The 12,434-nt window shown below is 43.6% G+C and overlaps 1 protein-coding gene and 1 long non-coding RNA gene across 2 annotated transcripts in view; one reads left to right on the top strand and one right to left on the bottom strand.

Annotated features, from left to right (window-relative positions):
• LOC123290076 (uncharacterized) overlaps window positions 1–3,708 on the bottom strand; it is a 24,987-nt gene extending 21,279 nt beyond the window's left edge. Inside the window, exon 1 of the long non-coding RNA XR_006534383.2 lies at window positions 3,070–3,708. This is a non-coding gene — a long non-coding RNA (uncharacterized lncRNA). The remainder of the gene's footprint in view (window positions 1–3,069) is intronic.
• Window positions 2,495–12,434, top strand: CA3 (carbonic anhydrase 3). The gene is made up of 7 exons (XM_014839131.3): window positions 2,495–2,975; window positions 3,716–3,913; window positions 6,046–6,164; window positions 7,901–7,993; window positions 9,003–9,065; window positions 9,905–10,060; window positions 11,464–12,434. Exons 1-7 carry the CDS (start codon window positions 2,942–2,944, stop codon window positions 11,581–11,583), a joined length of 783 nt encoding a protein of 260 aa, XP_014694617.2. The 5' UTR covers window positions 2,495–2,941; the 3' UTR covers window positions 11,584–12,434.

The raw sequence follows: 12,434 nt of genomic DNA, 5'->3' as shown, positions 1-12,434 counted from the left end.
AATTTTAACGTAGAACCTAGTTGAAACCTCCACATTCACTCCCTCCCTCCCACTATAACTTTTGTTTACCCAAAGTACTCTCCTTGGCTACTCTATTCTCTCTTTCTCTCTCTCTTTTGTGTGCTTGTTTCTCTGTATGAGCAGACTAATTTTGGGGAAAAAATCCTACAAACTGTCTGATACATCAACTTTCCAATAACGGCACTGGGAGAAAAGCTGTCAGCACACCAGGAGATAATTTATCGTTAATCATTCCAGCTCTTTTCTTGGCATCTTTGTCTCAGTATATACTTAACAGATTTCCTTTTTAAGCCAACTCCAGAAATCTCAGTCTTAAGCATGACTTAGAATTATCTCCCTGCTCTGTTGACAGGAGAATTTTGGAATTTATAGACAAACATGCTGGATTCAATCAATTAAGATGCAGGTGATTAATCTACGATTTCTGAAAAATATGATCTGAAATGACATGATTTGATAGAAATCGTCTTGAAATTCCATTTTTTTAAGCTTTCTTGTAAGAAAGTACAATAAAAACTCCAATCATTTTTCAAGACCACACACCTAAAACTATTAAAAATTTCACTTTGCAAATTCTACCTTGTTTTTTTTATTTGTTTTTTTTTTTTAAAGATTGGCCCTGAGCTAACATCTGTCGCCAATCTTCTTTCTTTCTTTTTTTTCTTCTTCTCCCCCAAGGCCCCCAGAACTCAGTTGTATATTCTAGTTGTAGGTCCTTCTGGTTGTGCTATGTGGGACGCTGCCTCACCATGGCCTGACGAGCAGTGCCATGTTCGCACCCAGGATCCCAACCAGGGAAACCCTGGGCTGCTGAAGTGGAGCACGCAAACTTAACCACTTGGCTGTGGGGCCGGCCCCTCCACCTAGTTTTATTTGAAATTATGTGTCATTGTGCACAGTCTTTATTATTTACTCACTGTGCACAGCCTTTTATTTATTTTAATTAAGGATAAATAACCCACTTTTAAAATTCTTTCTATGCAAAAACATTAACAATATGATGAATTCCTAGATTGTTGGCCTTGCTTGGTAAAAAGACTTTATTAAACACTTCATCTGTATTCCTACTATGCCAAATAACACGAAATTTAGTTACCAATCTTCTAACCACACACACCAGAAAAAGAGAGATAGATTGTAGCAATTTAATGAATTAGAACAAGATGATAGTTTACTAATACACATAATCATGCACTGAATAAGAAATGCAAAACAGCTCCGTTAATGACCAACTACAGGACCACACTATGTCTGTGGAGCAGGAAACCGGCCCAGACATCCCAACTCAGTTGGCTTTCCGATCCAACGCCGACAAATCTGAGCTCAGAGTCTGAGGGCGTTTGCTTTGCTGGGTTTGCTTGGATTTTCCGAACTATCTCCGTTCTTGATTCCACACTGCTATTGTGCGGAGCAAATAATCCCTGGTCACAAAAATACCCTGGGGAGTGACTCTCCTGGCGTCCAGGTTATGAGTGTGGTCACTCGTTCCACATGCCTTGGGGATGAGCTATCTTTACCATGATGAGAGATTTCCTTTGCAAGTTTTGTGACCCCCAAACACAAACTACTAGCATCCATAAAAGACAAAGTAATTAAGGAAATGCATATTGCAGCCTTGTTCAAGATAGCACTGAAATTAGATTTATCTTTCTTTGCTTTTTTTTTTAAATAAAATTATTAATGACTCCAGAATGAAGAAGAAATTTTCCAATATACTCTTAGAATTATAAACACCTATTACACGGGCTCCTTCAATGTGAGCCGTAACCAGACATTAAAAATATATCTCTGACATGCACAGACTGCACATGCCAGTTCCGTTCTCCTTTTGCATGGTTCATTATATTATATGAAACAACTTGGGATAGGGAGAAACATAAAAAGCAATTCTGGAAACCCTTTCCTCTTACTTTCCTCCCTGTCTTTCATTATGTCTTGGAAAGTGAGGTCATACGTTTTAAACAGTATGGCTCATTTTATGTTCGTGGCCTGCCAACACTCCAAAATATTCTCAACTTTTCGTGAGCAGAGATACAGCTCACGGAGTAGGGGTGAATCTGGCCGACCTCCCGCTCTGCGTGAACCTGGGATCCAGACCCCTCCCGATGGATTCCCGGAGCTCTCCGAGCTCCAGCCCCGGGCGTCCTGCAGACCAAAGGGCCCCGCTGGGTTGGAAATGCCGCCGAGTGCGGTTCCAAGGACAGGGCATTGTCGATTCCCTTATGGATAACCCAGTTAGAGAACATGCCCTCCCGGCCTCGTTCTTCCCATCCTTCGCTCCTGGGAGTTTAAAAGTCGCCTGCAAGGGAGTCACACAGGGGTCAGGCAAACAGACGTGTTCTTTCCAGCCCCCGTAACCGGATCGCTGGAGCGAAATCAACTCGCAGAAGCGTCCAGAGACCGCGGCCAGACCGCCAGCCTGGCTAAAAGCAACTTCTAAGCGAGGCTGCAAGCGCCGCCGGGGTGCAGAGTTTAGTTGGTGGCTGAGCACGCCTGCAACACCCCATCCCCCGCGGGGGGAAAAAAATGCACGGAGGAGGGCGGGAGGACGAGGCAAAAGTCGCCAGCATTTCTGCCCGTCGGCGCCACTCGTGAGAAAGCCCTGCGGCTTGGAAGACGGGAGGGCGAGGTGGAAGGCCAGGAGCCCGGTGCCAGGGAGCGCGCGGGGAGGGGGGAAGACGGGGCCCTTGGCCCACCTTCCCCCCACCCGACAGCTGTCCAGCTCTTGGAATTCATTGGCTTTCCCCACCCCGCCTCCAAAATACCACCCCAATCCAGTTGAGCCCCCCGCCCCACCCTCGCTGACCTAATAAGGCCAAGCAGCTTGGGGGGCACCTATATAAAAGGCGCGGGCTAGCGGGGACGCTGCACGACTCCCGGGACGAGGAGCCGCCGCCGTCCAGTGCGCACCAAGACGACCATGGCCAAGGAGTGGGGCTACGCCGACCACAACGGTGAGCGCAGGCGGGGGCGCCCTGGCCTTGCTCAGAAGCGGGCAGCTCCAGGGAGGGCCTGGGGAAACGCGGGCGCGGAGTGCGTGGAACTAACCTTTCCAGAGCGCTTCCCAAGTGCCAGACGCTGCTGACCCTTTATCTCTATCTCATTCCGTTCTCCCTGGGTCGGAGCTGTCATTACTTGCATTGGAGGAAACTGAAGCACAGAGAGGCTCATTAACTTGTCCCAGATCACACTGCCTCTGACTGAGACCTCAGACCGCCTGAGGTCCGGTTCGGATGGTTCCTTGCTCCCTCGTGCTGGGCAGGCGCTTAACCTCTCTGAGCCTGGTGTTACAGGTCTAAGCAGCCCAGGTCTGCCTGCGCTTCTGCCTAACCCGTGGGAAAGGAATACGGGTGTGCTGTGGAAGCCACACGGGGCCAGTGTTATTTTATTCCAGCTGTACGATAGAACATGGCATTGGTAAAACATGTGATGAAGTCCATTTCAGAAGTAAGCCTTTGAACCTGTCTTGTCGAGCAAGCAAGGGAAGACACTGAGTTAAATACAGTCCCCGGGTACACCGTTCACAAAACTAGGAACGGGTCTTAAACGCTGAGCCTTGTATTGCCCAACCTGAAATCCAAGACCTCTTCATAACCGCTCTCTAGCTTCTGTATATTTTGCTAGTTTTGTCAATTAGAAAGAGGGCTTGGATGGTGCCACCAAATAAATGAAGACCCCCAACTTGATTTCCTAGGTCCTGACCACTGGCATGAATTTTACCCGATTGCCAAAGGAGACAACCAGTCGCCAATCGAACTGCATACTAAAGACATCAATCATGACCCTTCTCTGAAGGCATGGACAGCGTCTTATGACCCGGGCTCTGCCAAGACCATCGTGAACAACGGGAGGACCTGCAGGGTTGTGTTTGATGATACTTATGATAGGTCAAGTAAGTATGCCGCTCAGGTCGAGGCACGTGGACATTTTCAGCATCTAAATTGGCAAAGTGTGATTTAGGACACAGCAGCAGAATTAGTGGGAAGACAGGATACTTCATCTCTGAAAACGGAGATGACAGTTGACTTTGCTCTAGGCGTGCAGAATTATATTTTGTATTGAAGAAGAACGTCTCGCTCTCTAACCTTGGTCACTTTGCTGCTGCTGAACGGCCCCATGCTCAAGCTAAACATTGGCAATGTATTCCTGAGAGGGAGCTTGGTAGGGAAGTGCTGGCCTACACCTGAGGGTTCTTGTGCTACTTGACCACAGTCTGGAGAGCAAGGCTCCCATTCCCAAGTGGGGCAGAGATTCCATTCTACAAAGCAAGGAACATAGCAGAGAAACAAAGTCGGCACTTCCTCCCCTGTTGTGTGTGGGGGCCAATCGAGGGGTGAGAATAGGGCCAATTATATGAGTAAAAAAGACTTGCCTTCAGTGCTGCCAGGGGTCATCCGGTTAATCCTGCTGGTGAGGGTTTCTTCTTGAGGAGGGATTTGTTCTTGTGTGAAAATGAAAAATCATGTTTAAAAAAACCTCTTTATTTCATCTATACCATTAAATAAATCAGGGAAACAAAAGAAGGCTAATTAGAAATGCTTTATTTCACTGTTAAGTGAGGTAAGAAAGAATCTGCCTTTAATGTTTTTGTCCTTGAGGTACAATAATACATTTTGTTATAGCCACATTTGTTAAAAAGTTAAAATTCTCCTTATTGATGTACATAAATGAATATTTTCAATGATGTTGTAGTAAAGAGTAACAGAGGCCTAATTCTTAGCTACTAGGAGGTTCCAAGTAGGGAATATCATAGAAATTTGTATTTTCTTAAACAATAATCTCATATTGTTATCTGTTAACTTTTTTCTCCCTCCTCCATTTAAATCAAGTTCCATTTTGAAGGTTAAACAGTACCTATTAGGCTGGATCACATGAAAATGCCATTTTTTGCAAGCAACAGTGGTTGCAGATTGCCAGTTTTGTATGGTTTATCCTAATAAATTAGACTCATGTGTCCAGATAATAACAGTTCCCGGTGTTTGGGCAGGAAGAATGCAGTGAACTAGACCACGCATTCCTCATGACCGAGCTCGTACCAGCCCAGCTCTACTGTTTTAAACCTGTGGCCCTCACTGTGCCATTTCAGCACCTATAGTTGATCAGTCCTTTCTCCAATTGCTCCCCTTTGATCCAGCTTATACTGCTACATCTTGATTTTAGGGTTTCTGCATAGTTTCCAAGACCCTTTAGAAAATAGTTGAACCCCCACATCACTTCTCCCAGGCTGAATGAACTGAAACCACATTAAGTGATGGGTTGAGGTGTTTGGACAAGAAGCTTAAATTAATGCTATCAAGAATGATCTAGTCTAGCTGTCCACATTGATTGACTCCCGGGGAAAATTCTGAGTTTTCCGTTTCATCTCATTTGAATAGACACAATTTCAATTAGAAGTGGATGAAGGCTCTTGCTGGTAATCTTGGAGAAAAGTGTAGTTGCAGGCAAGACATGGAGCAAGAATTCACATTTGCTCTGTGATTGCTGTGCTGGGTACTGTGATAAACACTCCAAATCCTTAATCTCATTTAATCCTCACAGCAGCTCTGAAAGGTTGGTATTATTATCACCTTCATAGGGATGCAAAAACTGGTTCAGAGAAGTTTAGCAACTTGCCTGAGGTCACACAACTAGGGAGGGGTGGGGCCGGGATTGGAACCTAGTTCTGTCTGGCTGTCAACTGTCACGTTCTTCCCCTTGCACCACATGACTGACCCATTCTTTGGTTGTCTACATCCTTACTGCCCACCTGTTGTTTTAATTTTATTTTCATAAATGGTAAGTTGACGTTTTAAAAATAATGAAATGAGCAGGCAAAATAAGAAAGACGGAAAAGAGAAGTCATCTATTTTGATATATCCTGAGACTGTATTTTGTGAGGAGGAGACTGATATGCTTGAGAATGGCACCATTTGCCCGGCAGACTGCACCTTTGCCCATCAACCTTGGGTGTAAGGGCACCTGTTGAAAGTAGGGCTCTGTAAAGAGGTGTGAGTTTGCTGTTGACCTGGCATCTCTGCATCACAGTGCTGAGAGGGGGTCCCCTCACTGCACCCTACCGGCTTCGCCAGTTCCATCTCCACTGGGGCTCCTCGGACGATCACGGCTCTGAGCACACGGTGGATGGAGTCAAGTACGCAGCGGAGGTAGGAGGAACCGCCCTAATCCACTCTGGGTCTTACACAGGGAAAACAGAGAACTGAAAAATAACGACAAGACAGCATCAGCTGCTTTTGCTTCCAGCCTGTAGTTGTGCAAAGAGCTGTAGTGGTTTTAGCATAAGCTGAAGCTGCCAAACATCCCGGGCTAGAAAGTTAAGAGCGTGTAGGGGAGTCAGTGTCATGCATGAAGACTGTTAAGGTTGTAGTAAGAAACTAGATAGCAGCTCAATAAAAGGAAAAGGCCAGGGTCCTGAATGGAACAGAAGAGATGAGGATGGCTAACACGCATTAAGTGCTCACAAGAATGAACTTATTTCATCCTCTCAGCAACGCTATGAGATAGGTTACAGATGAGGAGATTGAGGCACAGCAAAGTTACATAACAAAGTCACACAGCTCTATCTTATGCAGACTGGCCTCAGAGTTCATCCTCTTGTGCAGCGCCCTAAGCTGCCTCTTTTATGAGAACGTGGAGCTTTAAAAATAGCATTTAGTAATTCTGGATAATGCTCATGTGCTTGTCTCTTAATGAGGAGTGTGCATACATATATGTGTGTCTGTGTGATTATAAATACGTATGTATTTATACACACACACCTAGATAGAGAGATACTAGATAGATGTAGATATGGATACACACACAATTTAATATAAGCAAATACTATTCTCTGTCTCAGTTAACTCCATCAAGAAAAGAATGATTTATAGCTCAGGTCAAAGCATCAAATTATAAGGAAATAAGACAAACCTCCTGCCTGTTCTCTTTATAAAACCGAGCCTATGGGAGTGACAGATGCCCTGGAGGCTAGGATCGTTCCATTTTTATTGCCCCCTCTTTTCCAAGGGCAGGCTCTGGTCAACGCAGGAGCCGCCACGGGACCCTTGAAGGCACTTGTGGGCAGAATCATGGGGCAGCTTAAACATTGGTTAAACCAAACTCCAGGAGACCCAAAGCACTTCTCTGTGATCATTCCGTTTCTCTACAGCCCATACAGAAAGCCAGGGACAGGATAAATTAATTATGGAGAACGCCCTCTAGACGTCTTCCCCTGCAGATGGGGAAAGTTTAGTAGATTTCTTACAAACGTGGGCAAGGCTGGCAGTGTGCCCTTTACACATGGGATTAGCTCACACTTTTGATCTTGAATAAAATATTTTTTAACTGCTATGAACTGTTGTATTCTCCACGTAACTCAGTATGCGAAATTTGACAGATTTAACTGGCATCTTGTTCTAAAGTAAGATAAGGTTACCACAGGCTTCTGGAGCACTGACTGCTGAAAGGGAGGTAGATATGAAAACACCCGAGAATTTTTTCGCCTTCTTTTTTCTCTCCTATCTCCCAATTAACTGTGACTTCAGGATGTTAGCAGATTCCTGTTTACAGGTCTGTGTTTCACTGTTTGATTTAGTCAGCAGAAGAGGTAATGTTATACAAAACTACAAGCAATATTTTGAATTGGTTGAACAAAAGTTCCATTTTCAATGACTGCTTATTACAAAGTGCTAAATCTATTAACATAATTTTATAGGTTTTTTTTTAATTTAAACTGTTAAAAAACGTCACCAAGATGTTGCATGTCAATATTTAGAATTCTGTCAACTTCACGAGAGTGGTCATTGACCATAAACTGTGCAATTAATGGGTTTATGGTGAATAATTCTATACTTATTTCCTTATTCTGGGACTTGAACTCATCACCTGTATTCTGTGGTTTCAGCTTCACCTGGTTCACTGGAACCCAAAGTACAACACTTACGGAGGAGCCCTGAAGCAGCCTGACGGGATAGCTGTGGTTGGCGTTTTTCTGAAGGTAAGGTAAAGAAATGACCACATTTTCTCTTTCAAAATTTAATTCCTTACCCCTGCTTAGATAGCATGAGTTTCACTCCCTCCTTTTATTTAAAAGGGAGAGAGGAACGAATTTCAGTGTTCATTCAACTACTCAAGAGATTTCTGCCAAGCTCAGCTCCAATGTTTTACTCTTCCTTAAAAATGCACTACCCCTAGCACTTCTAAATTTTCTCAAGGTGTAAGATGTACATATGAGTGAGTGTGAGTGTGTGTGTGCAGGGCAGTGGAAAAGGAGCTTATGGTGGTGGTGCTGAGGGCAAGGGCAGCATTGTTCATTATCCTTTGCCACCACTGTTCAGTTGCACTGGAAACCAGAAAAGCCAATGCTGGGAGCCACTGTGATGCCAAGTCGCTGGCTGGACGTCCCTCGGCTTAGGGTGGCCACCACTCACATGATCCCAGGCTGAGATAGCACATGGAATGTGTTTGTAGTTGAGCCAGCCTTGGTTTAAAGAGGACTTAGTGTCATTAACACATGAATTTAGTGGTAACATAATCTAGATTTTAAACCAGAGGTGAAAATCTAGCTTCTTTCTTTTTGAATGACGTAATCTGTTTTATGTTCTGAATTCACTGGGTCATTTTCAGTGCTTGCACACAACAGAAAGTGGAGTGGGTCTGAGCGTAAAGACAGCGAGTTTAGTTTTAGATACATTGAATCCATCTTAGCTAATTCTATTTTTGAAAAAGGTAAATGACCTTGCAGGCGAGGTCAAGAACACAGAAGTAAATCAACATGTAATTTTTTGGTTTTGTACTTCAGAGGCCTGGAGTCCAAGTTTAGTTCAGAAAATACATACTTTAAAATCTTGGAGGGGGAAATAAACTTAGGTTTTTGCTTCCTACAAGATATTCTGGCAGATTTATAAACGCTAGTTTCAGATGGATGGATCAAAATCAGTTTTTGAGACAATCCTAAATTATGGAGAATGGGAAAATAGAATTATTGGTTTTCTGTTTTCTTACAGATAGGACGTGAGAAAGGCGAGTTCCAGCTTTTCCTTGATGCTCTGGACAAAATTAAGACAAAGGTAAACAAAAAAGTATTTTCCCTCCTAGAGCATAAAGCAGGGTATGTCAGTTTTTTCTTTTTACATTTTCCGGTGTATTTCTTTCACCTAAAACCTGTTACTAAGCGCGATGACTATGCTAAGCATACATAGAAAAACAAATGCTATCACATTTATATGTATATGTGTATGGTTTTTAGTCTTTAGAGCAATTTCACACACGCCAGTTTGTATAATCCTCACAGTCAGCTTGTCAGATAATTATCTGACTTTCTTAATAAAGTGGATGAGAGAGAAGTGGTCACCCCTCCAACACACACAGACACGCACACACTTGCAGACGTACTAAATGTTTGGATCCTGGTGTTGCCCCTTCGCTCCTGGTTGGCATCTATTTATTTTAAATCTTAACGGTAGACTCTTCTAGTTAACAGACTCATTTTAATTGTCTTTGGGACTGTTCTAAGTAAATGCTATTAAGTTGTACCACCAGAGAAAGTTAAGTATTCAATATAATATTCAATAAAAATGCGAGCCTGTTTTTTATCGTCAAGAACCAGAGCATTAACTTACATGAAATATTTCTCTTACAGTGTAGATATGAGTTTCTCCTTTTCTTGAGAAGTGATAGAATTGTAGTTCTACCGACAGTTAATAAGGAATAAAATATTACAGTGACTGTGCCAAAGTTGTAACATGCAAACCAGCTTCCCCCGCCCCCCGCCCTTTATTTCTGAAAGGCATGCCCCTCGCTCTAAAGTTCTGTTTTCTCTGGCATTGGAAGTCCTCTCTCACAGAGGGTGGGACCCCGGGTGGGCGGCGTGCATGTGACCGCTCCCCACCTGGCCCCCTCTCTCCAGGGCAAGGAGGCACCCTTCACGAACTTTGACCCGTCCTGCCTCTTCCCCACCTGCCGTGACTACTGGACCTACCGCGGCTCCTTCACCACACCGCCGTGCGAGGAGTGCATCGTGTGGCTGCTGCTCAAGGAGCCCATCACCGTGAGCTCCGACCAGGTATGTGCAGCCACCCAGCCCTGCAACGAGGCAGGCTCACATCGCTGGCTGGCTGCAGAAGATACGGATGCTACACTGAAAATCTATGGCTGTTGCGTGGATGCTGACCCTACAGCAATCCGACCAGAGAGTTCATAGTTTGCCCTGGTTAATTACAGCCAGCCTGATCCCCTTTCTAAAACTTGACTTCCAAAGGGTACGAAGATAAATGTGAATCATTTTAAGGTGGTTGTGATGCTATCAATGACTGAGTTTGTGCTCTAGAAACACTTAAAGGTTTAGATTACTATGAGTTAGTCTTTGTTCATTTGGAGGACCTCCAAACACCCAGCACTGGTTAGGAGACGGGGTGGAAAACATGGGCCTGGGGAGAAGCGTTCTAATCAAGGGATTTGACATCCTTGTGAGGTGTATCCTGTTTCTCCAGTTTTATAGATAAGTAAGTTGAGGCTCAGAAAGGGTAAGTAATTTGCACATGATCACACAGCCAAGTGCAGGATCTGAGATTCCAGCTCTGGTCTGCCTGCTTCCAATACTTCTTGACCTCACAGCTCAGGCCTCCTTGGGGTTCGTCTAAAGAATGTCCTTGCAACATTTGTTAAAGAGACTTTCAAGGGAAGGCTGGGCGAAAATATGTGGGTAGGGACATGGAGAAAAATAAATGAAAGCAAGCGGACAACACAAGTGACTCACCCCCTAGATGGTGAATATCTGCTCTGATGATAAAATCAGTTCACCAGTTCGTCTCTGTTACTGAAGACGGCAGCTTTCAAATCTCCGCCAGTGATGGACTCAAGTATATATGCTCATTTTTACCAAAAGACCAGATTTAACAGTCAGGTTCACTAGTATAAATATTTTGAAAGAGGGATGGACTTTTCTTAAGGAGAAAAGCTAAAAGACATTTTAACTTAGAAATATAGCGTTACCGATGAGAATTCCCTAAATTCTGTCTTAAGAAAAAAGTCAGTTCTTAAAATTTAAAATGTAGCATGACTCTAATTTCTTTCTGCTCTTTAAAAAAACAAATGACTCCATGAACTTATACAATGAAGGCTAATTCAGTTTATTATTTGCGCCGATATTGTCATTCCCTCCTACATAAAGTGTATAAGTCATACTGACCCCTCAAATTAAAATAATTGTGTCAGAATTCTGGAGGAGAAGATTTTGACCAGAGGGTACGGTAATCCTGTATAAAAGGAAGAAAGGCATTTTTACTAATAAAGAGAAGGTTTCTATTGTTTAGGAACCGAGTAACTGAGTAACTCTGGAATGAACACTGGAGACAGGTTTTGTGGTTTGGTTGGCCTGTTTAAAAAGCCAGCGATCTCTAACGCTTTGTCTCACCCATAATGTGTCCACTTGGTCTGAACGTCATTGTCTTCTGTTGTCCCTTGCAGGTGGCCAAGCTGCGTAGCCTCTTCTCCAGCGCCGAGAACGAGCCCCCGGTGCCCCTGGTGAGGAACTGGCGCCCTCCACAGCCCCTCAAGGGCAGGGTGGTGAGGGCCTCCTTCAAATGAGCCCTGGGGCCCGCCCTCTTCAGGAAAGGAACCTGCCGTTGGAGAGCTTGGCTCTTGTCCCCGGCCAGTGTTCCTTCCTCCAGGCGTATCTCAGTTCTCCACACTCGGCAACGAATGTGAGATGCCGTCACCAAGAAGCCACAATTATGTTGGACAAGATCTCATATGAAAGCATTTGGCCTTTGTAATAATCATCTTTCCTATAAAAGTAGCATTTCTAGTAAGGTTTCCAAGAAGAAGAAACAGAGATGGAAGAGTAAAGATACAGAAAAATGACTCCTGGGCACCATTTGTCTGTCATCTTAAATTTCACGGAACTTTGGCTTTACTCTTTTCATATGATGAGTTGTCCATCTTAAAGAAATAATGAGTAATTCTATACATAGGAGTAGCGATGTAGGAAGATCACGTAGCTATTAAACGTAAGCCAGACATTCAGATGACTGTGGACACCAAGCTTTGAGATGGTTTCACCCTTAAATAAAACCAACAAGAGGTCCATCATTTATTAAAATTTTAGCTACTGTCAAGATTACCTCGTTTGGATTATCAATGAAAGAAAAACACACTTGACTAGGAGTTTAAAAAAAATTGACCCAGTATTTGAATTTCTTCTTCATAAAGATGATTGACTTTATCCTAATATTTTTCTTTACCTGAAGGAGGGCCATTTATTTTTAATTTTACTACTTTTATCTTTGCATGCTTATTACAATAAAAACTGCCTCTGATATCTTTCCAATTTGAGGGTGGAATTAATGATTCCTAGAACACACAGGAGTGAATGACTGTCCTTGAAATAAAACCAGCTGTACTGATCATCAAAACTAATAAAGACATGAATGCAAAAA

This window comes from Equus asinus, chromosome 12, assembly GCF_041296235.1.
Source record: "Equus asinus isolate D_3611 breed Donkey chromosome 12, EquAss-T2T_v2, whole genome shotgun sequence".
Taxonomy (NCBI): domain Eukaryota; kingdom Metazoa; phylum Chordata; class Mammalia; order Perissodactyla; family Equidae; genus Equus; species Equus asinus.
The sequence above is the reverse complement of the archived record's forward strand: the minus strand, read 5'-3'. Positions and strand labels throughout refer to the sequence as shown.

Bases quoted from the DNA above. Each gene is read 5' to 3' on its own strand.
- CA3 (XM_014839131.3), top strand. From the start codon at position 2,942: ATGGCCAAGGAGTGGGGCTACGCCGACCACAACG. The intron at 2,976-3,715 runs GTGAGCGCAGGC...TTGATTTCCTAG, and splicing joins GGGCTACGCCGACCACAACG to GTCCTGACCACTGGCATGAA. The intron at 10,061-11,463 runs GTATGTGCAGCC...TGTCCCTTGCAG, and splicing joins TCACCGTGAGCTCCGACCAG to GTGGCCAAGCTGCGTAGCCT.